Here is a 22,030-nt window from a genome sequence, read left to right as displayed (position 1 = left end):
TGATAGGAGCTGAAGTATATAACAGCAGGAGCAAATGTATCTACCCTTAAATACCCCTCTTAGCTTAGATCATATGTTTATTGACCAACCCGCTATAGTTAGAGGTATATCCAGGGAAAAAACAAGCACCCACCCTGACTGGCCCCACCTTACAGTGCCTTGTTCTCCCCTTTGGCGGAAGCACCCACCCTGACTGGCCCCACCTTGCAGTGCCTTGTTCTCCCCTTTGGCGGAAGCACCCACCCTGACTGGCCCCACCTTGCAGTGCCTTGTTCTCCCCTTTGGCGGAAGCACCCACCCTGACTGGCCCCACCTTGCAGTGCCTTGTTCTCCCCTTTGGCGGAAGCACCCACCCTGACTGGCCCCACCTTGCAGTGCCTTGTTCTCCCCTTTGGCGGAAGCACCCACCCTGACTGGCCCCACCTTGCAGTGCCTTGTTCTCCCCTTTGGCAGAAGCACCCACCCTGACTGGCCCCACCTTGCAGTGCCTTGTTCTCCCCTTTGGCGGAAGCACCCCCACCCTGGACTCGCCCCCACCTTGCAGTGCCTTGTTCTCCCCTTTGGCTGGGTGAGCCACCCACCCTGACTGGCCCCACCTTGCAGTGCCTTGTTCTCCCCTTTGGCGGAAGCACCCACCCTGACTGGCCCCCACCTTGCAGTGGCCTTGTTCTCCCCTTTGGCGGGAAGCACCCACCCTGACTCGCCCACCTTGAGTGCCTTGTCTCCCCTTTGGCGGAAGCACCCACCCTGACTGGCCCCACCTTGCAGTGCCTTGTTCTCCCCTTTGGCGGAAGCACCCACCCTGACTCGCCCCACCTTGTAATGCCTTGTTCTCCCCTTTGGCGGGAGCACCCACCCTGACTGGCCCCACCTTGCAGTGCCTTGTTCTCCCCTTTGGCGGGAGCACCCACTCTGACTGGCCCCACCTTGCAGTGCCTTGTTCTCCCCTTTGGTGGGAGCAACCCTAGAGTGTGAAAGGCATATACTGTACATGTTGCAACTGTCTCCAATTGGCCACTAGACTCCAAAAATGACAATTGGACATGTTCCTGAACTGACCTTGTCAATCTATTATAGCTGCGAGCATAAATGCTTCCAGGAGACAATCCCAAACTATCACAGATCTCAGTGGGCCCTTTCTTCTAGTCTGAAGAGATGGTCCGGAAAGTTCTAGTGGTGAATAAGGAACCAGATACCTCGTACATATTTATGGGTTGTAGAACTTCACATAGTTGCTAACTCGTGACATGTAGATTGACCTATCATAGTAAATCAGTCTGGTTAAGTTATTGGCAATGATGTCACATTATTTCTTTTGCTGAATCCTGATCCTGGCTCTCACCACATCCCTGTGTCTCACGTCCCCTACTCCGTTTAGGTTGTAAGCTCTAATGAACAGGTCTCACTTTTCCTCTGCTTTGGTCAGTATTTGGAGTAATTTGTGTTTATTCACCCTTCTATTGTGCTGTGTTTCAAAATATGTTATGACTTGGTTGTAGAACCTTATATAGATGGTAACCCAAGACTTGAAGAGTTACCTTATCTTTAAAGGAGAGCTAATGCTTAATGAAAAAATAGGGTAGAAATATTGCACATTATGTTTTAGGCTTCTGTATCAGCCCAAGGCACCCACAGCCCTTTAGCAGGCAAAATCTGTGCCCCCAAAGATGCCCCAGTAGCCCCCCATCTTCTTTTCTGCTGATTCCCTGCCCATACTCTGTGCTGCTGTCACTTACCTGAGCTTAGGGATCCACTCACAATATACTGTATATATAGAAATTAAGTCACAATACAGGTGCAATTATTAATTAATTGATTCACATTACATGGCAGCTCAGAAACCAGTGCAATTTACATCAGAATTAAATAATCAGCGCTATAACATCAGTTTATATTACAGGCAAACCTCATTTTCTGCTTCATAATTTGTGATGACCCCTAAGCTTAGCTTCCCAACAGCTGCCCCACTGAGCATGTTCGGTGCCACTGACACTTTTTACAAAATCCCAGATGGTGACCTCCTGTGCTTAACTATGAAGGCCTGGATCATTACTACTCTAGAGATGCTGAAACTTTTGACTGGCGCAGTAAGTACAGTATAAAAAAACCATTCAAATTATGACATTTCTACCTCTATAACCTCTGCAGGGACGCCGAGATAGACAATGAAATAGGCCCTTCTCTGACCTAGAGTCTCTCTTTCAGATCTTTCAATGTATGGCCACCTTATAGTACACCTTATAGCTAATACCATGCAAAATCACAAAAGACTGCACCTTAAAAGGGATAATCAGTATAATATATCATTAATTGTCCAGACAGACAGGCTAACCTGCCCAAACCAGTTTGTCACCACTCGTTGCCCCAGAAACAATTTTAGACTTGACAAATGGTTCCAATTAAAACCAACATGCTCTTTAGCTACATTACACTCAGGACGCAGCCTTTTGTGCGCACCCCAAAGGCGCCGTTTCTGCTCGCCGTGTACAATCTCTAAAGAAACTCTAACAGCTCATTTCAAAGTAAACAAATAATAACTAAAATGCTTTCGGTACACTCGGGTGGCAGATAACCTTGCTAAAATCATTGGTGAAAAATGAGGGTTATCTTTGAGTTAATGGAGAGTGGCTGCGCCTCGGCTTGTGCCGCAGGATTCTGCTCCTCGGATTCTGTTACTTCAAAAAAGTACTCCAAAAAAAGTATTGTCTCTAGGTGGAACAGCTCAATGTGGTGTTTGTTCTGCACCATTTAATACCCAAATATACCCCCTTCTCTCATTTTTGCATTTGGGGTTGGGATGCACCGCACCCACTTTTTTGGGTTTGGCTGAACCCCCGAATCCCGAGCCGAATCTGACTCCTTAGGATCGAAAGGGGTTTGCGTGGGCGGCGAATATTTTTTCCCCTGACCATTTAACACTTTCCTAATTAGAATTCGGTTTGCCGGGGACTTCGGATTTGTCCGAAACCAAAGGGTGCATCCCTAATTTGGGGCCAGTTGGACTATCCAGGACCATAAGCCGGCTCATATCAGCTGTAGAGGGCAAACATGTCAGTTCTTAGTAGCAGAACCAAGGATGTTATGTTGCCAGGCCAGTGCTATTCCAGGTTGTGCCATAGGAGGCTCTAAGGTTGCAGTAACTATTTATTTACTGCCTCTAAAGGTGGCCACACACGTGGCGATCTGCGATCTTTAAGATCGTCAGACCCGCCACTAACCTTCAGGGCTGAAACGGCAAATAAAGAGGTAGAAACAATAGGATTTCTACCTCCTTCTGCCGATTCAGCCCTGACGGCAGATTTTGCTCAGGCGCCTTCTATGGCGCCCGAGCAAAATCTTTTGACCTGGCCGATCGGCGAGTCAGCCTATATCAGCAGCCTCCTGCGATATCGGTCGACTCGCCGACTTGCCATACACGCACCGAATATCATAAGAAATGAGGTTTCGTACGATATTATCGGTGCGTGTAGGGCCAGCTTTATTTCCATTATTACTGCCCAATTAAGGGGCTGTTTAAGCCTATCTTCCTTTCTCCTACGCTAAATCAGAGCCCAATTCCTGTTTTTGACCCTTGTCCGGTTATTTGGACTTGCTATTGTCTGTTGCCTGCCCTGACCTCTTGCCTGCCTCTACCACTTGTCAGTCAGTTTACAGACATGAGGGGTGAGTGACGACTGCAAGTACAGTGTGCTTTATCCCCAATGCGGTGTTTTTCTTACCACAAGTCCAGTGTTTTGCAGTCGCCAGAGATATGAGCCTGGCACAAATCCATCCGATGTGTCACGATTTGCACAGTTGTGCTTGCACTTTGGCAAGATTCAACACCCATTGCACTGAAAATGTTCTATGTCCATTCAGCATCACTTCCACCGCTCAGCATGAGCATGACATCTGCAACCTATACTGTGGCAACTGAAGCAGGGGGCTGAGGGAACCCCGGAGCTTATTCAGAGGTGGCCTGAGCTCCAGGAATCAGTAGACACCATTGCATGAAATTGTGACAGTGGATTCCAAAGGGGCTTCTGTGCGTTAGTATTTATTGGGATGGTGGGGGGCTATTTTAGCCTCTGTGTACTTTCAATGCCAGGGCCTATTTAGAATCCCATTCCATAAATCAGCCATAGTGGCCCCCAAGCCTTTCCACACCCAAAGCCTTGGAAGACTATATATATATATACTGTATATACACAAGGGCTATGGGTTGGCCAATTCTTGTTTAATTATGAAATGTATGACAAATTATACCTTATGCTTTTAATGTATTACTTGAACGTCAGGTGAAACCCATGAAAGCCTTGATAGACGGCTGAACTGCCTCCTTATTGACCTGGCAAAAAATGCCAGCTGTGGGACAATGGTGCCTATTGAATTCTATAGCAACAACCCACACATGAGCGAGCCCTTTATTGCTAGGGAGAAGCGTTTCTGTTGTGCCTGGCAGACTTTGCGGCAGGTACGGCCAACAAATATTTATTCGTGGCTGCCCACTGAGGCAATGTATTTATAGGAGAAATATGAGCCATTGTTCACACCTACAATTGCAGCAATTACTCTAATCTAATTACTGGGGGGGGAATATGAGAATATAAACAACGTAATTGAAAAGGTAAAAAGTGATGTAATTGTTTTTGCTGATATTTTATTAAGAAGGGAAAATACATCACATAAACAGGCCCTGCATTGTACTGGAATCCATTGGTACTCGGGTTGCCAACCGACTGGTATTTTACTGGACTGGCCGGTTATTGCCCAGGTGCAAATTTGCCCAGTTTTTATAAATGATCTGCGCTGTTCACTGCTAGTTGCTAATTGGTTTCTATGGATATTGTTTGCCAATGAGTCCTACTAACTGAGGCCTAAGCTCTCAAAATGCTACATGGGTGTCTCTTAGTCGCCTCTACCTGGAACTTACTGTTGTTCCATGTTATTACTTTTTTATGTTTCTGTTTAGACCCTCTCCTATGTATCTTCCAGTCTGTCATTCTGCCATTTCCTGGTTGCTAGGGTAAGTGTGATCCTAGCTATAGGGCAGATGAACCATTGGCTGTTATACAGCTGATCCATAATGATCACTAGTTGTTGCTACAGCAGTGATTGATCAGGTTGTTATGCATAGATCAAATCTAAAAGACTAGTTCAACCACGTTTAAATATCAATATTTTATCCAATTTGATCAATTTTACCATAGGAAACGTTATTACCTATGCCTACGGCAGGGTGGGCAGCTGCCATTTTCCCCCTTGTTCCAAGCAATCCTCCAAGCTAGGTCAGGCTTTGCACTTGTGCAGACCCAAAGACACCTAATCATTTTTTATTCCTGTATTACTGGCCTTTAATGACTTGCATTGCATACTTCTAAATAATATACTGACTAGCAACTAAATACAGAAACATTTACATTTTGAAGGTATTATGTATAGTGAGTAAAGCATTTGGACTTTATGGTAAAACATTAAAATTAATTTGGAATACAAGGGGAGATAGTTTTCTGTGGCTTACGCTGCCATCTGGTGGTAGAATATAAAACTGCAGCCAGCACACTTACCAGGTTACAAATTTAAGCTGTGCTGGTTTGGTTCTGCCTTTAACACCAGCCTGGGATTTAGGGTTTTACTCGCTTCATAACAGCCAATTAGTTTGGCTCAAATTCCACACATAATATGATATTTAGGTACAGGTATGGGACCTGTTATCCAGTATGCTCGGGACCTGGGGTTTTCCGGATAAGGGATCCTTCCGTAATTAGGAATAAACCCAATAGGCTTGTTTTGCCCCAATAAGGATTAATTATATCTTAGTTGGAATCAAGTACAGGTACTGTTTTATTATTACAGAGAAAAGGGAATCATTTAACCATTAAATAAACCCAATACGGCTGTTCTGTCCCCAATAAGGGGTAATTATATCTTAGTTGGGATCAAGTACAGGTACTGTTTTATTATTACAGAGAAAAGGGAATCATTTAACCATTAAATAAACCCAATAGGATTGTTCTGCCCCCAATAAGGGGTAATTATATCTTAGTTGGGATCAAGTACAGGTACTGTTTTATTATTACAGAGAGAAGGGAATCATTTAACCATTAAATAAACCCAATAGGGCTGTTCTGCCCCCAATAAGGGGTAATTATATCTTAGTTGGGATCAAGTACAGGTACTGTTTTATTATTACAGAGAAAAGGGAATCATTTAACCATTAAATAAACCCAATAGGGCTGTTCTGCCCCCAATAAGGGGTAATTATATCTTAGTTGGGATCAAGTACAGGTACTGTTTTATTATTACAGAGAAAAAGGAAATTATATTTTAAAATTAGAATTATGTGTTTTTGCTTATTATGGTGTCTATGAGAGATGGCCTTCCCGTAATTCAGAACTTTCTGGATAACGGGTTTCCGGATAAGAGATCCCATACCTGTATGTGGTATGCCTTCTGTGTCACAGTTCTGACCCATCCCCTTGTCGTTAATATTTAATCTCTTTCATTACACGAATGTCCTTGTGCAACCCTACAAGAAGCCCCGGGCCTAGGGCAGCACAAATTTAGGGGCCACATACTGCCCAAGCAGCACTGAAATTTTGCTCACATACAGATGTTGATCACATACGCACCTCTCCCCACTACTCCGTATGTGAGTAGATAACAAATCTGGCGCTGTCTACAAGGTCCATGGCACCGTAGGGGTATAGATTGTTGCTGTAGGAATGGGAATCTATTATCTGGAAACCTGTTATCTACAAAGCTTCAATATACAGCAATGCCATTTATCTTAGTATAATAGTTATAGCTACAATTCTTCATTTTTTGACATTTTATAAATAGTATTTCCCAGTCTTAAGGTGCTTCAAATTACAGAACAGTGTCAGACTGGGATACCAGGATTATCCAGGTGGAACTGAAACAAAATATGGTGGCGTAGGGGGTAGGCCACAAAGGCCTGGGCCTAGGGCAGCAGAAATCATGGCGTGGCAGGCCGCCCATTGGCTGCACCTACACTGGAGATCGGGCAGGAGATTTTGACAGGCGTTTGAATCTCCCGTTCTCCCAGTCCCCAGTGTAAGCGATTGCGCTAGAGCAATAGATAGGCGAGAGGTAGTGATGAGCGAATCTGTTCCGTTTCGCTTTGCCGAAAAATTCGCAAATCTTTCAAAAGATCTGCGAAACGGCAAAAAATTCGCGAAACGGCGAAAATGTCGTGCGGCAAAAATATTGTCGCCCGTGGCTATTATTTTGTTGCCCGCGGCTATTATTTTGTCGAACAGCAATTCTTTTGTCGCCCGTGGCTATTATTTTGTCGCGCAGCTATTCTTTTGATGCCCCCGACTATTCTTTTTTGATTCCGGTGACAATTTTTGGACGTAAACCAAATTTTTTCATCCGTTTCGCGAAACGCAGAAATTCGCAGTGAATACATGCCTGGCAAAAATTTCGCCCTTCACTAGTGAGAGGGGGTGAAGGTGGCGGGGGGGAGAAGGTGCAAGTGGTAAGGGAGGGGCAGGGGGCCTAGGGGCAGCAAAAATCTGGCCCTGTAAGAGGGCACCTCATGTCCTGCTGGCTGGGTGCATGTACTATACAGTTTTTGTTTTGCCCAAGGGCCATTCCAGAAGTCAAGTTGTTACTAGGTACAACTTTGGTTGGTTATCATAAGATTGAGAGTTGCACTTATAAATAACATTTGTTTTGTGCTGCCCCGACTATAGTTGGCCCTGATCTGATTGAGCCTTTATTATCATTTCCTTGCTTGGGTTCTGGGCTGAAACAATATTCCCAGATGACAGTCAGGGACCATTGTGATTATTCTGAACGTGTAACTGCCACGCTTTAATTGCCTATTGATCGACAGACCTGACAGGGGACTTTGGCAAAATCATAATTTTACGTGATTTTATTACTTTTTTTATACAGACAGGGTCCCACAATCCCCTGAGTGCTACGCCATGTTAATACAGGCAGCCAGGATTAAAGTCTTACTTTGCTATTTTTAGCTTTCTAGCTTGGAAAAGTTGGTCTCCATGCTCACCATAAATCTCCCGTGTATTTATGTGCCGGAATGTTCCCTATCAGACGCCAGCGAAGGAAATGGCCTGTATCTATAGCAAATATAAGGTGAAATCATGGCGGTTATAGGCGCAGTAATGTAAAGAGGATGGGGTGGGCAACAAGATTGTTCATGTGTGCGTGAGAAACACGGTACCATATATATTTAGCGTCAAAGTCATTAAACAAGCACATCCTAGCCTGAATTACAGCACAAAGTGGTGCCACGAAAGACCCACAGGACAAAGACCACATAAACCTATGAATGTGATCTTCGCCCAATGAGATTTTTAAAACTACACCATGGGATACTTGCAGCCCTTACCATTGATGCCAGTGGGAAGCACAACAATCAAATAACTTTTAATTTACAGTAGATTTGCCTGATGTACCAGTGAGTTAGTAAGTAACTTATGCTGACGTGCTCCCTATGTAGGCAGCTGTATCACACTGGGAGGGGTAATGCTATTTATGTAATGGAAAGTCTGAATATTGAATAGAGTCATACAAGAATAAAAGTGTTAATCTTACCCTCCCTGATGTTTTATATGTGAAAGTATAACTGTGTATCCTGCTAATACTTAGGCCTTGCACCGCACCATCCTGTTTTGACACAAGGGGGTCCTTTGGTGCCTCAGCTCCACCATTTTATGCCAATCATTTCTGTGTATTAGTGGCTTTTCCAGCACTGTGTATAGCAGCACATAGTTACATAGTAACATAGGGTTGAAAAAAGACCATTGTCCATCAAGTTCAACCCATCCGAGTAAACCCAGCACAGAACCTATACTAACCAATCTATACACTCACATACATAAACTATATATATACAACCACTAGTACTAACTGTAGATATTAGTATCACAATAGCCTTGGATATTCTGCTTGTTCAAAAACTCATCCAGGCCCCTCTTAAAGGCATTAACAGAATCTGCCATTACCACATCACTAGGAAGGGCATTCCACAACCTCACTGCCCTCACCGTGAAAAACCACCTACGCTGCTTCAAATGGAAGCTCTGTTCCTCTAATCTAAAGGGGTGACCTCTGGTGCGCTGATTGTTTTTATGGGAAAACAGAACATCCCCCATCTGCCTATAATCCCCTCTAATGTACTTGTACAGAGTAATCATGTCCCCTCGCAAGCGCCTCTTTTCCAGAGAAAACAACCCCAACCTCGACAGTCTCACCTCATTAAATCTTCCATCCCCTTTACCAGTTTAGTTGCAGTCTCTGCACTCTCTCCAGCTCATTAATATCCTTCTTAAGGACTGGAGCCCAAAACTGCACCGCATACTCAAGGTGAGGCCTTACCAGGGACCTATAAAGGGGCAAAATTATGTTCTCATCCCTTGAGTCAATGCCCTTTTTTTATACAAGACAGCACTTTATTTGCTTTAGTAGCCACAGAATGACACTGCCTGGCATTAGACAACTTGTGATCTACAAAAACCCCTAGATCCTTCTCCATTAAGGATGCCCCCAACACACTACCATTCAGTAGATAGTTCGCGTTTATATTATTCCTATCAAAATGCATAACTTTGCACTTGTCAACATTGAACCTCATTTTCCAGTTTGCTGCCCAGTTTTCCAATTTTGTCAAATCGCTCTGCAAAGCAGCAGCATCCTGCATGGAACTTATAGTTTTGCACAATTTTGTGTCATCAGCAAAAATAGAAACAGTACTGTCTATGCCCTCCTCCAGGTCATTAATAAACAAGTTAAAAAGCAAAGGACCAAGGACTGACCCCTGCGGTACTCCACTAACCACACTGGTCCAATTAGAAAATGTTCCATTTACCACCACTCTTTGTACTCTATCCTTCAGCCAGTTTTCTATCCAATTACAAATATTATGTTCTAGGCCAATATTCCTTAATTTGATCATTAACCTTCTGTGAGGTACTGTATCAAACGCTTTAGCAAAGTCCAAGTAGATGACATCAACTGCCATTCCAGCATCAAGGTTCCTACTCACCTCCTCATAAAAGGCATAAAACCATGCTGGCACAAACTAATAGTATTGTGAACTGCAATGTATTCAACTATCCTATCCCTTATTACCCCTTCCAGAAGCTTTCCTACTACTGATGTCAGACTAACGGCAGCATTTGTTGTCTCATTTATTTGGTCTCATTCGCTATTGCCCTGGGGTAATCTGGGGCAAAGTGACCAAGTGCAGTGCAAATATTATGTAGAATTCATCTCTGTAAGTGAGTAGAACCTTTTGCTATCTAATAAATATGGGTATTTCCCCTGTTGTCTGACAGGTGCAGCATTTTGTATTTGGTCATCAGGAATGGAATGGAAACAACACAAGGAAGAAGGCTTATGTCCCACCCACAGTTGCTCTCACCCTCCCACCTGCCCCACCCACCTGGCAGGAAGCACCCACATTGGAGGACAGCCTGCCATTCTCTAGTACCCCCCCATCCGCATCGCTGAGCAGTGCCGCACCCGTAGCCCACCTTCTTGCCTCTCCATGTACCTCAAGGCCTATTCTACAGCACCCGACCTACAGTCTGTCTCACCCTAGTGGCGTCGTTACCAAGTTGCCGTGGGCATCAATCCCCGCCTCTTACCCTCCCCAACCATCCATCAGACTCAGTTCAAACCAATGGTTCCATCCCATTCGTACATCATGGCGTCCAATGAGCCTACGAAACTCAGCCAGTATCCGTACATGTGAGATCTCAAGAACGCTCGGAGGAAGATCAAAGATTCAGACTTATTTCAAAGAAGAATTTAAACACATGGCCTTGTAGTAAATATGCCCTGGCACAAGAAATTAAGGATATTTTTTTAAAAAACTCATGTAGACGGGTGCAGTTTAAACAATGTTGAGCTATAAATAAAGAAAAACATTTGCACATTTGGTATAAATCGTCTTTGGTCCTGTTCTCTTCTTCTATAGTAAATCTAGACAGGTGACTTACAGGGGGAGGAGCCCAATTTCCCTCCTGCTATTTGTTTATACAATTGCCTTCTAACTTGTGCAAGACACGACTACATTTGGGAAGCCATTCAGTGTACAGGTTTAGAGCAGCGAATGCACACTATGTCAGCAGTGTCCTAGTAAGGCATTTTTACCTTCACTGTCCTCATTAAGGAAACCACAAGGCAATGCTGGAAAAAAATACAAGCAAATTAAAAAAAAAAGATAAAATAGTAGTACATTCCCTTTCTTGAGCAACAGGAGGCCCAAAGTTTCCCAGAAGCCTTATACTTGATAGGCCTTATTTCTTATAGCTTAGTCCCCCCAGCTCTTGTGCCAAGTCATTGCTGCAGTCTCTATCTGCCTATGTGACAATAGTACTCAGCGCTAAACGGGTCCCTTTAAATGAAAACTTCTTTGTGATGTGCTGAAAATTGCTTGCAGCTTCCTTACAGAGTCCACTTCAAAAAGGCCTCAAGACGTATCCGAAACAACCGTATAGGAAGTGCATGAAAAATAAAAACAATATAAAACAAATAGTGTAAAAGGCTAAATATAAGATATTACAACCTAAGTGTATGTGTAACACGCTAAAACCCTTTTAAAATGCTTAGTGCAACTTAAATTCCTCCACCCTGGATTGTTAGGTAAGTGTGCGCACTCACCAGACTTAACTGTTTCTATACCAAAAATCAACAAAAGGTCCAATTGTTAGGGGTGAATGAACTCCTCCTCTCCAACAATACGATAAAAAAGAGAAACAAGTGTATATAGTGTAACACCGTTTATTAGAAAAGGTAAAATCCCGTACAGTGCAGGCTACTCACAAGCATGTGTTATAAAATGGAGCCTCTCTCTTTCTTTCATCCTCCTGAGGAAGCGCGGCGGCATCACGTGAAACGCGCTGAGCTATAGCTATATTGGATCAAGATCGCTGTTTGAGCTGGATTCTGATCACGCTTCCTCAGGAGCACAAAAGAAAGAGATAGGCTCCATTTTATAACACAAGCTTGTGAGTAGCCTGCACTGTACGGGATTTTGCCTTTTCTAATAAACGGGGTTACACTATATACACTTTAATCAGACTTGGGGCCATAAGAATACTTTGAAGGGCCATATCTGGCCCCTGGGGCCTCCAGTTGGACAGCTTAGACTTAACCCATTCAATGATTATGTGACCTAAGGGCTAAGTCTGATTTCCTGTCTCTTAGTTTAGTGGCGCTCTGACATCTTTTACCGTCACTGCCGTACAGTGGCAAACAGTGACCATAAATTGCTTGTGTCTGTTAATTGCGCTTCCTGATGTTGTTCTGCGGCTGTACCTCCTTACATGCCAGTAGCTTTCAGGCAGATAGCTGGCGAGTGGAGAAATCCAAATCAGACTGCCGTGTCCATTCTATAATTAGTTGATTATTGCTCTGTGCACTCCTGGGTAAAACTGGGCCCCTTAAAAATTCATGGTGGGGGGCAATATCCAGCCTGCAGTCCTTCTCTTGGGCAGCCCTGACATTAAATAAAAGGTATTGGGTGTGTTTGAGCAAAGCTGCTTACTGTATGCTTTTAGTTCACTGAAGGTTCTCTTTCATAAAGGTGCTGGATGTGTGAATGCCATATTACAATTACACATCCAGAGCGACTTAAACTATATAGTAGTTTTTATATAGTAAATTTTATGGAATGTGTAAAATGTTATTGCTGAATCGGTACAGGCAAAATGTATCAGAAACTGCTTGATAGACGGATAGCCAAATTACCTGTAATTCTGTTCATAATCCTGTTATCTGTTTTCTCCCCACAAGGCTGCTGAATATGTTCCGGAAAAGGTGAAGAAAGCGGAAAAGAAATTGGAAGACAATCCGTATGACCTTGATGCATGGAGCATTCTCATTCGCGAGGCACAGGTTTAGTGACATAGGGTTACATTATGTATTCTCTTGAGTACCAAAGGTGGCTGTATTCAGGAGATTCTAAAATGTTCCCACACAGTCAGAGTTATGTTGGCTTGAAAATCCCAACGGACTGTTCTTCCACTTCAGCTTATTCTTCCGCTTTTTCTTCTTCTTATTCTTAGCGCCCCCCATTTTCTAAACGCTACTCCTCCTACAGGTTTAGGGGTACAACACCCAAACTCCCCACACTTCTTCGCCCTATAGCGGAGCAGGTTGCTTGTGCACTGCGCTCCCCCCCCCCGTCTTTTTGTGGCGCCGCTCCGAACCCCCCAATTTTCCCATTGACTTTAACGGAAAATTTCCAAACTGCTGCCACACTTACAGCTTTGAGGCTACATTCCCCAAACTTGAATCACATACTCATGGGGTCAGCCTGAATGAAACAGAGACATTTGTTGGATGACACAAAGTGGGAGGGGCCAACAACAGCTAATCAAATTTCACCCATTGACTTTTATGGGGAAATTGAAACTGCTGTCAATATTACAGCTTTGAGGCTACACTCCCCAAACTTGAATCACATAGCCATGGGCTCAGCCTGAATGAAAATATGATGATTGTTGGATGCCCAAAAGTGGGCGGAGCGGTGGACAGCCAATCAGATTTTACCTATTGACTTGGCAGAAATCCAACCCGCTGCCATTCTCACAGTAATAACACCAGGGTCCCTAGGGGACTGCATTTTTAGGTTTTAAAACGTGGGTGGAGACGCCAATCAGAGGTTTGGTTTAAATTTAAAATGCTGCCTTTCTCGCACTATTTATTTCAGGGTTCCCTGCACAGTCAGTCACTGGCCTTTAGGCACAGTTTATATTTTCCATTATTTGAACAACATTATTGGACCCCATTAGTTCTCATACTCTACCTTCCCACTCCACCCAAGTGAATAGTATTTTCTTTGGGATGCTACATCTATTTTATATTTTTATACAATATTAAAAGAAAGTGTGATTGTAGGCTATGCATACATCATTTATGGGAACTGTACTTTCTTTACACAAATACCATTAAAATCTGGGGCTAATACTTGTGCTTACCCTTATTATTTTACATAGTAACGAGTTTAATCAGTGTTTTGTGAATTTGGTGCGGCACACTTGAGCAAATTAGTGCCAAATTAGTGATTCCCATGATTGGCAGCTTTAGACAAGAACATGAAGAAGCACAGCAGTGCGCAGTATTTAGTATCTTTTAAACCCACAATTTACTTTACCTCGTAGGTTACATCTGAAATATGCTTGGTTTTTCTTTTTTTTTCACCTATAAAACTTTTGAAAAGATGGAAAGGTATATTCATTTTTATATTAGTGGGATGTTGGTGATTTTAGAATAGCTTTTTTTATTACTGCTCAAGACTGCTAAAATGTCTCAAAGATATGCATTAAAACTCTATTGGTTGGATGTCTCTTTACTTTAGCGCTGCAAAATTAGGGTGTATAAGGCTTACATATTCTCAATTGCTTTTGTTAATCTTTTAACTGCCAAACTTAACTTCCATACAAAATATGGAAAAAACCTTCTATTCTCTCTCCAGAGCCGAAAAAACACACAGCATATACAACAGATTACTCGCCATAGAAGATAAGGATCCCACCTTGGTAAGACTGATCATCTTTAGTAATGAGCGAATCTGTCCGTTTCGCTTCGCCGACAAATTGTACAATTTTTTTGTACACGCAACATTTTCGCCGTTTCGTGAATCTTTTGAAAGATTTGCGAAACGGAAAAATGTTGCGTGTACAAAAAAATTGTCGCTCGTGACTATTCTTTTGTCACGCGGCTATTCTTTTGTCGCCCGGCGAATTTTTCCGCAGCAGATTTTTTCATCTGTTTCGCGAAACGCAGAAATTCGCCATGAATCCATGCCTGGCAAAACATTTCACCCATCACTAATCATCTTTTTTATTATCCTGTATGGCATTACTGCAGCACTGATCTTACCACAATGAAATTAGGTCTTTTGTAGTTGTTTGAAAAGGTTCTCATAGTTCTTTATGTTTTTCTGTCAGGTTTATATCCAGTACATGGAGTTTGCTAGGAGAGCTGAGGGCATCAAATCTGGGAGAATGATTTTCAAGAAAGCCAGGGAAGATCCCAGGACCCGACATCACATTTACGTCACTGCAGCCTTAATGGAGTATTACTGTAGCAAGGTGAGAGTAAATATACATTGTTTAACCTTCTCTTGGATCAGGGGCCCACCACTTGCAGTCCCGTAATGGTCATGGGAAATGATGTATCAGTCATGCTGTGGGCTGGGTCTAGGCTCCCCTCCTAATAACAATGTACCAGTCACTGGCAAATAGTGCTGCATTTCATCAATATGTAAGTGCCTCACATCTTGTGCTGGCAACAGGAGTGCAAAGCCTTTGACATCTCCTAATACAAGATTTTATAACTGATTGTATCATGAAAGCAGAATCTTTACAATCAAAGACCTTCTTTCCAAAGTTTTACTTTACTTTAGTCCACGATACATCGGAGGCCTTCAAGATTTTTATAATCCTTTTCCCAGTGCAGCATAAAAGCTTTACACATTGGAGTCCTAAGCAGCCCTGTACCCTCAGCTATATCATGGGAAACATCATATATTTAAATAGAAGAAAGGTAGAATTCCAATAAAACTCTATTCAGTTCATACACTGCCCCTGTGCAAGTTTTGCTTCTCTTGCAACAGTATTGCCACTCCCCTGCTCAGATTCCCCCACTTGATTTCTGCAGTGAGATTTGGGCACGCTTCCTGGCCTTTGAAAGTAACATTGGAGATTTAGCTAGTATACTGAAAGTGGAAAAAAGGCGATACACAGCATTCAAGGAGGAGTATGAAGGGAAGGAGACGGCACTTCTTGTGGATAGATACAAATTTATGGACTTGTACCCCTGCTCCACAAGTGAACTGAAAGCTTTGGGATACAAGGTATGTTGTGATCAGGGTTTGTACCTGCATATAGCTATCCCGCCTTTACTCCATTATGGGAATTATGTATCTTTGGTCTCTAGTATATGTGTCTCTAGTATATGTGCCAGCAGCTGCCGTCCTCTACCGCTCCCATGCCTTTATACCTAGCAGAGACACATTTATTTCTTTCACTCCCTTCACCTTTGCTTCTCTTTTTCAAGATTCTCAGGCAACAGCAAACTGCTGCTTGATTAAATAATAAAGGAACAGATATGGCTGGTTGCTATTGGTGGTTTGCAGTATTGTCAATTAGCACAAGAAAATGTGTCTATGCCTCACTCCTAACTTATTGACAGTAATGTCTCATTCTTATTTCTAGGATGTATCGAGAGCCAAACTGGCAGCACTAATCCCAGACCCTGTGATAGCTCCATCCATAGCCCCTTCGCTGAAGGATGATGTTGACCGAAAACCAGAGTATCCCAAACCTGACACGTCCCAGACGATCCCATTCCAGCCACGACATTTAGCTCGTAAGCCTTTTTAGAGCAAACTGATTGCTTCAACTAGGAAAATCTTTTGAGCACTTTTATTTGCTGATTCTAACTAATTGCTTATTTATCTACTAATCCATTCCTGGGGGTGCCGTGCCTCCATGTGCACCATGTTATCTGCCTGGGAGTGCTGCACATTGGCCCGCTGCCATTGGTCAATTTAGTAATCGCTCTACCTTTCCTTTTTATAGGGCTGATAGAGTTGGCTTGCAGAACAGCCACGTGTAATAACCACTAAAAACAATGTTTTTCTGTTCTGTAGCACCTGGACTCCATCCTGTTCCTGGCGGAGTATTCCCAGTCCCTCCAGCTGCAGTGATCTTAATGAAGCTGCTTCCTCCCCCCATTTGCTTCCAGGTTAGTGTGTTATTTTGCTTTTGTTTGACAATGTGGGGTTGTTACCTTTGCTTTGATACTGCAGCCAGGAACAATGTGAGAGGAGGAGAGGGCCACAATGAGAGATTGGCTACAGAGGATACGTTCTTCTGTTCATGTGGGCCCATTCTATTAAGTAAATAGGACCATCCCCACCAAGGGGGCCCAACTATCAACCCACTTATCACCTGTGGCCCTTGGACCCTGCTAGCAAGCCTCATTTTATTAAAGGGGTTTTTACTGTAATATTTAGCTAAACATTTGCTTTTTTAGACCAATCATTCTGAGCACTGTTGGGTGGGATTATGGATAAAAATTGCTAAGTTTCAGTCTTACATCTCTTTACTCCCAAATTACACGCCCGCCACCTTACCAATGAGATTGTGCTATACCATAGCATCGTACAATTATTTAGTAGCGCATTGTTACAAAGGAGAGACCATATAACGTCCATAGTGATTCTAAAGGGTGCTGAGCTTGGTTTGCCTGCAGACCTGATTTGTTTACCAGGCAATGCCGGAAACAGGCCCAATTGCCTTTCCAACCAATGCATTCGAAAACACAGGAGAACTTTTCAGCAGCACCAAAGCGCATGTGCTGGGCAAAGTTATAGCCAATGGTGGGTTCCTAACAAATGGCCCCCCACCCACTAACAGCCTCCAGTCTCTACATTAAAATTTATTACGTGACTGCTAATGATGGAAAGCCCATGCAGATCAAGGGCATGTCCCCCCCCATGCAGTTAAATCACCTGTTTGCCTGTTGGGACCTGCCATTTCTCTGCCCCAATAATAATACTCATGGCAATGGCATTTTTATCAGCTGCTTTCATCCAGGGCAATAGTCTTCTGCTCACAGTGCCATGTTTATGGTTCTGTTTCACTTAGGCCCAAAGGGTTCTATTGGCAGAGACATGTTTATGGGTGTGTTTCTCCTAGGTCCAAAGATCACTAATGGCAGAGACATATTTATGGGATGGTTCTTGAGCCCAAAATGTACTAAGGGTATTAATTTAATAATAAGTCTGTTCTTCCTAAACCCAGATATATAAATGCACTATCTATCATTTTATGTGAATTTTAAATATGTGTTGAGTTGAAATTGCCCTTCAAGGCTTTGGCCACGCTCTGAGCTCAGTGACGGTCACTAGGTCTGGGTTCAGACAAGGCTTATTCCCCTTATTCCACATTTCTTCAACTTGGGATCTCTCCTCACCCATTTCTCCCTCCCCTGCCCCCTGATTCCACCATCTCTTTTTAATTACCCTTTTCTCTTGCCCCACAGGTCTCCTTCCTCTCTAAACTTCCCCGGCAATACTATAAAAATGCAAAACACCATTCAAATATGTATTAAAATATTTATTTATAGTTTAGATATGATGTGTTTAAGTTATGCATATTTAGGTTGGAAAGGACTCATTTATTTTAAGTTTTAGTGTATATGGAATATTCCTATTTAGTAGTTGATACAGAGGAAGGCAAAAACCCCCATCTGAAGCCGGAGCCAATTTGCCTCAGAGGGGGAAAAATTCCTTCCTGACTCCCAATGGGCAATCGGACAAGTCCCTGTATCAACTTCTACTAATGGGTTATGTCAGTTTGTTAAAGCTATCTAATGTATGGGCAGCATTTTTAGTGGATTGTGAAGGGAGGAGCCTCTGTAGGGGGCTGTGAGGGGTGTTGGAGCTGTGCTTGTCTGAAATGTAGATGTTGGAGGCTAAGACTGACGGTGGTGGATGCACTGTTTGAGCTGAGGTTGGTGGAACTGTAAATACTGTATGATGTATTAGTATGGTGGTCTGTTGGTAGAGGAGCAGCAGGAAAAGAAAGAGGGGCTGGTGGTGGAGCCAAAGAAAGAAAAGGAGAATGAGAGCTACAAAGTGAGGTGCCGCTGCTGGAATTGTGCTCTCTAAAAGCAGGAATCCAACTGGTGGAGCTGCAGATATTAAAATTGGGCACCACTACTGAAATGTAAATTCTGTGCTGGTTCAAAGTAAATGTTGGAAAAAAAGTGCCACTGGTTGAACTATGGCTGAAGGGGAGATAGAGATGGTGGGTGGAGGTTGTGTATAGGGTGTTACATACACTGCTGGTGGTGTAGCTGTAATTGGGAAAGGAGGCGCCGCTGGTGGAGTTACGGGTGTCTGAGAATTAGATACTCCTGGGGCTTCCGATGGAGGCGCAGGCACTGCTGGTGGAGCTGTAAAATAGAATGAAAACCAATAAGTAATGTATCATTATGAATATTCAGTAAGAACAATGGATTTTATGCTCACACTGAATTCTCCTTTGCATAGGGCAACAGTACAAGGGGTGCAGGCAGGAAAAAAGAGACTTATAATACAGATTCATGTATATGTCTAAACTTTTATAGGTCACCCCCTTGGGGTGGCAGCAGCTCTGGGATATCAGACGTGTAGCTGTGTTTGAACTAAAACCTCCTCTATACAAATACCATTAACCAAGGTGAGGATGCTGAGAGTCTTATTTCATATGTGTATACAATTAATTATAGAGTGTCCGTTAAAGGAGACATATTGGATAAATGGGAAACCCCTAACCCTGTAGGCAATTATGAATAATATCCGGTGCTGGTTTCCCTTTGGGCTAAACATTAACCCTATCTGTAACAATGGCCCCTTTATTGGAGCTCCCTATAGGTCCTATCACTTCTCTGTCCCAGTTTGAAATGAAGAGTGGGCGTGTCCTAACGGTCCCTGCCAGAAGCACAGTAGGAGGGGGAGAGCCAATCACAGCCCTACACTCACACAAGCAAAGACAGGCTTCAGTTCCCTATCAGGTCAGCCTAGCTGCTGATTGGTTCCTATCCTACAGTGCAAGGTACGGAGGGCCGCCGGCTCCCCAGCTCATCCAGAGAATTCAGCCAGCAGGAAGTGGAACAGATGGGCGGGGCTAGTGGGGTTTTTGTGGAATTTCTCAATAAATCAGTCAGAAACACAACTTTTTAAAGCACATTCCTTCTATATCTAGAGGAGTTTAATTCACTGGTACATTCATAATTTTTATAGGACATGTCTCCTTTAAGACAGGAGGGCCTAAATGAACCATTTGAACTATATACTGTAAAAAGTGTTGGCCTAAGGCTCTGTAGGACCAATGTATAGGGAAATTTAATGGAGACGGTACCTTTCTCTGTGAGTGTTTCTCCTAGGATGTTAGTGCAGAGACTCATCCTGGGCTTTAGATGTTATTGGCCACAGGATCAACAACAAGGAAAGCCCTCCAGTGCCATTTGCTGAGCCGCTTTTTCTTCTGCCAAGGTCTTGTGTGCGCAGAAGTAACAAGTGCGACGCAGCTGTTTTCTGGCACTGGCTCTGGCCCGCAGAGCTGCTTCCTTCACTCCTGTATAGATAAAAATAATCAGAACTCAAATTAAATTCCTATTTTTTCCTATAAATACATTTTTTCCCTAAATTGTCTTAGAATCCCATTGTCCCTATTACACTAAAATGTAATATTCAGGTGATGTAGCCCTCAAAATATGTTCATTATTCCTAGCGCCACTTTAATAAGCCCAACAGCTTCTCAGTTTAGTGTTCGTGATGGTGCAGTCGTACCACATAGGATGGTGTATATCCTGGATGGCCGCTTCTGCGGGACCTGAAGATGTTCCCGAATCTCAGCCCTGACGATCTTCTTAGGCGGCAGTCCAGCGATGAAGGGGTGCTGCAGGAGCTCCTCAGCGCTCCATCGCTCCGCAGGATCCTTCTTCAGGCAGGAGTCCAAGAAGGACACGAATTGTTGAGACCTGGGAAAAAAGGAAAAAGAGCTTTTAGCTTTATCTGGTGAATACAGAGCCCATTTCATTCAGTTCAGCTCTGAGTTATGGGAACATCTAGTGACATGAGCTGGGAAGGACTCACCAGGTGTTGGCTCGAAGCTGCGGTGATTGGCCGTTGATTATGAGGTCGTCTGGATTACGAATGTCGCAGTGTGCTGAAAGACAAAAACGCATATATCAGATCCATCCATGTCTATATACTGTACTATTTATTTCATCTAAAGAATAAATATCCACAAGTACCCACAATTGTTGTGATTTACTTACGTGGCTTTCCCTCGGCCATTTCGATGGCGGTTATCCCCAGCGACCAGATGTCACACTGGAAAAGAGACACCAAACAGCGTTAGAAGGAGGGAACTGGGTTAGTGGGTGATTCAGTTGTTACTGGGGTGGTTCTTCCATCAGTGCCTGCATACAATGAATGGAAAATGTAGAATCAATTAGAACTGGGCCACTTAGCACCAGGCCCAGACTGGCAATCTGTGGGTTCTGGCAAATGCCAGAGGGGCTGCTGTAAGATGCCATAGACAGTCACTATTTATTGGGCTTGTGGGGAGCTGTTTGGGCCCCTGTGCACTTGGAATAGCAGGGCCTATAGTAAATCCCCATCCGGGCCTACCTAGCACTGATGGAAGAAATGGCCCCAATGGCTTTATGTTTAGTTCCCTTGTAACCTGAACTGCCCCTAACTGAACGCAGCACCCATTTGTGCAGAGAGGAGGGGAGAGGCTGAAGGAAAGTGCCATCGGCTCCTCCCACTGCTTCTATGTCCCATTAACATTGATAGGTAAATGCACCCTGTTGTGCCAAGTATTATAGGTACAACTCACTTTGGTGTCATATGCCAGTTCCACGCCATTCCACCTAAAGGTCTCGGGTGCCATCCAGTGTGCAGTCCCGTCAGGCTGCTTGCACAGTCCAGTCTGTGGGTCCAGGTCCCAGCAGAGTCCAAAGTCGACTGAAATGACAGATTATATTTATCAATGAAAAAATACATTTTTTTAAATGCAATACAATAAAAACCTGAATGATGAAGTTTTACTCACTCAGCTTCACTCTCCCCTTCTTCGTCAGCATGATGTTCGGGCCCTTGATGTCCCTATGTACGGCCCGGTGCTGGTGGATGTGGTGGAGCCCCTGGGGGGATTGAGATATAGGTTATAAGAATATAACGGACATAAATCTAAATATTCCCAAGAGTGTAAGACATTTTAACAGAATGATGATCTGTAAAGAATAAATAAATATATATGTAATGCAGAATCATAGACGAGTCTTTAAGGGGTTATTCTGGCCTTACCTTTAATACTTCCCTGCAGATGTAGCCAATCCAGGGCTCCTTCAGGGATTGGCCGTTGTTGTTGCTGAGATCATGGAGGGTGCCTCCCTCACAGAACTCAAGAACAACCTGCAATAGAAAGAAATGGTGTCAGGCCGGGGATTATATCTCCTCCAATGGAGATCTCTTTGGCAC

The 22,030-nt window shown here is 43.5% G+C and overlaps 1 protein-coding gene across 3 annotated transcripts in view; it reads left to right on the top strand.

Moving 5' to 3' along the window:
• Positions 1–12,710: 12,710 nt before the first annotated feature.
• LOC101734659 (cleavage stimulation factor subunit 3) overlaps positions 12,711–22,030 on the top strand; it is a 39,905-nt gene continuing 30,585 nt past the window's right edge. The window contains exons 1-7 of one of the 3 annotated variants that reach the window (XM_031900520.1): positions 12,711–12,876; positions 14,459–14,522; positions 14,934–15,077; positions 15,646–15,841; positions 16,203–16,356; positions 16,640–16,734; positions 18,037–18,124. In XM_031900520.1, coding sequence (XP_031756380.1) covers positions 15,791–15,841; positions 16,203–16,356; positions 16,640–16,734; positions 18,037–18,105 — 369 coding nt within the window. In that variant the 5' untranslated portion in view covers positions 12,711–12,876; positions 14,459–14,522; positions 14,934–15,077; positions 15,646–15,790 and the 3' untranslated portion in view covers positions 18,106–18,124. Of the gene's footprint in view, positions 12,877–14,458; positions 14,523–14,933; positions 15,078–15,645; positions 15,842–16,202; positions 16,357–16,639; positions 16,735–18,036; positions 18,125–22,030 lie in introns of those variants that run through there. The other 2 variants (XM_031900521.1, XM_004914226.4) reach the window with 2 other exon arrangements.

Source organism: Xenopus tropicalis, chromosome 4, assembly GCF_000004195.4.
Source record: "Xenopus tropicalis strain Nigerian chromosome 4, UCB_Xtro_10.0, whole genome shotgun sequence".
In the NCBI taxonomy this organism is placed as follows: Eukaryota; Metazoa; Chordata; class Amphibia; order Anura; family Pipidae; genus Xenopus; species Xenopus tropicalis.
Note: the sequence above shows the minus strand (reverse complement) of the source record. Positions and strands in the feature narration are given on the sequence as shown.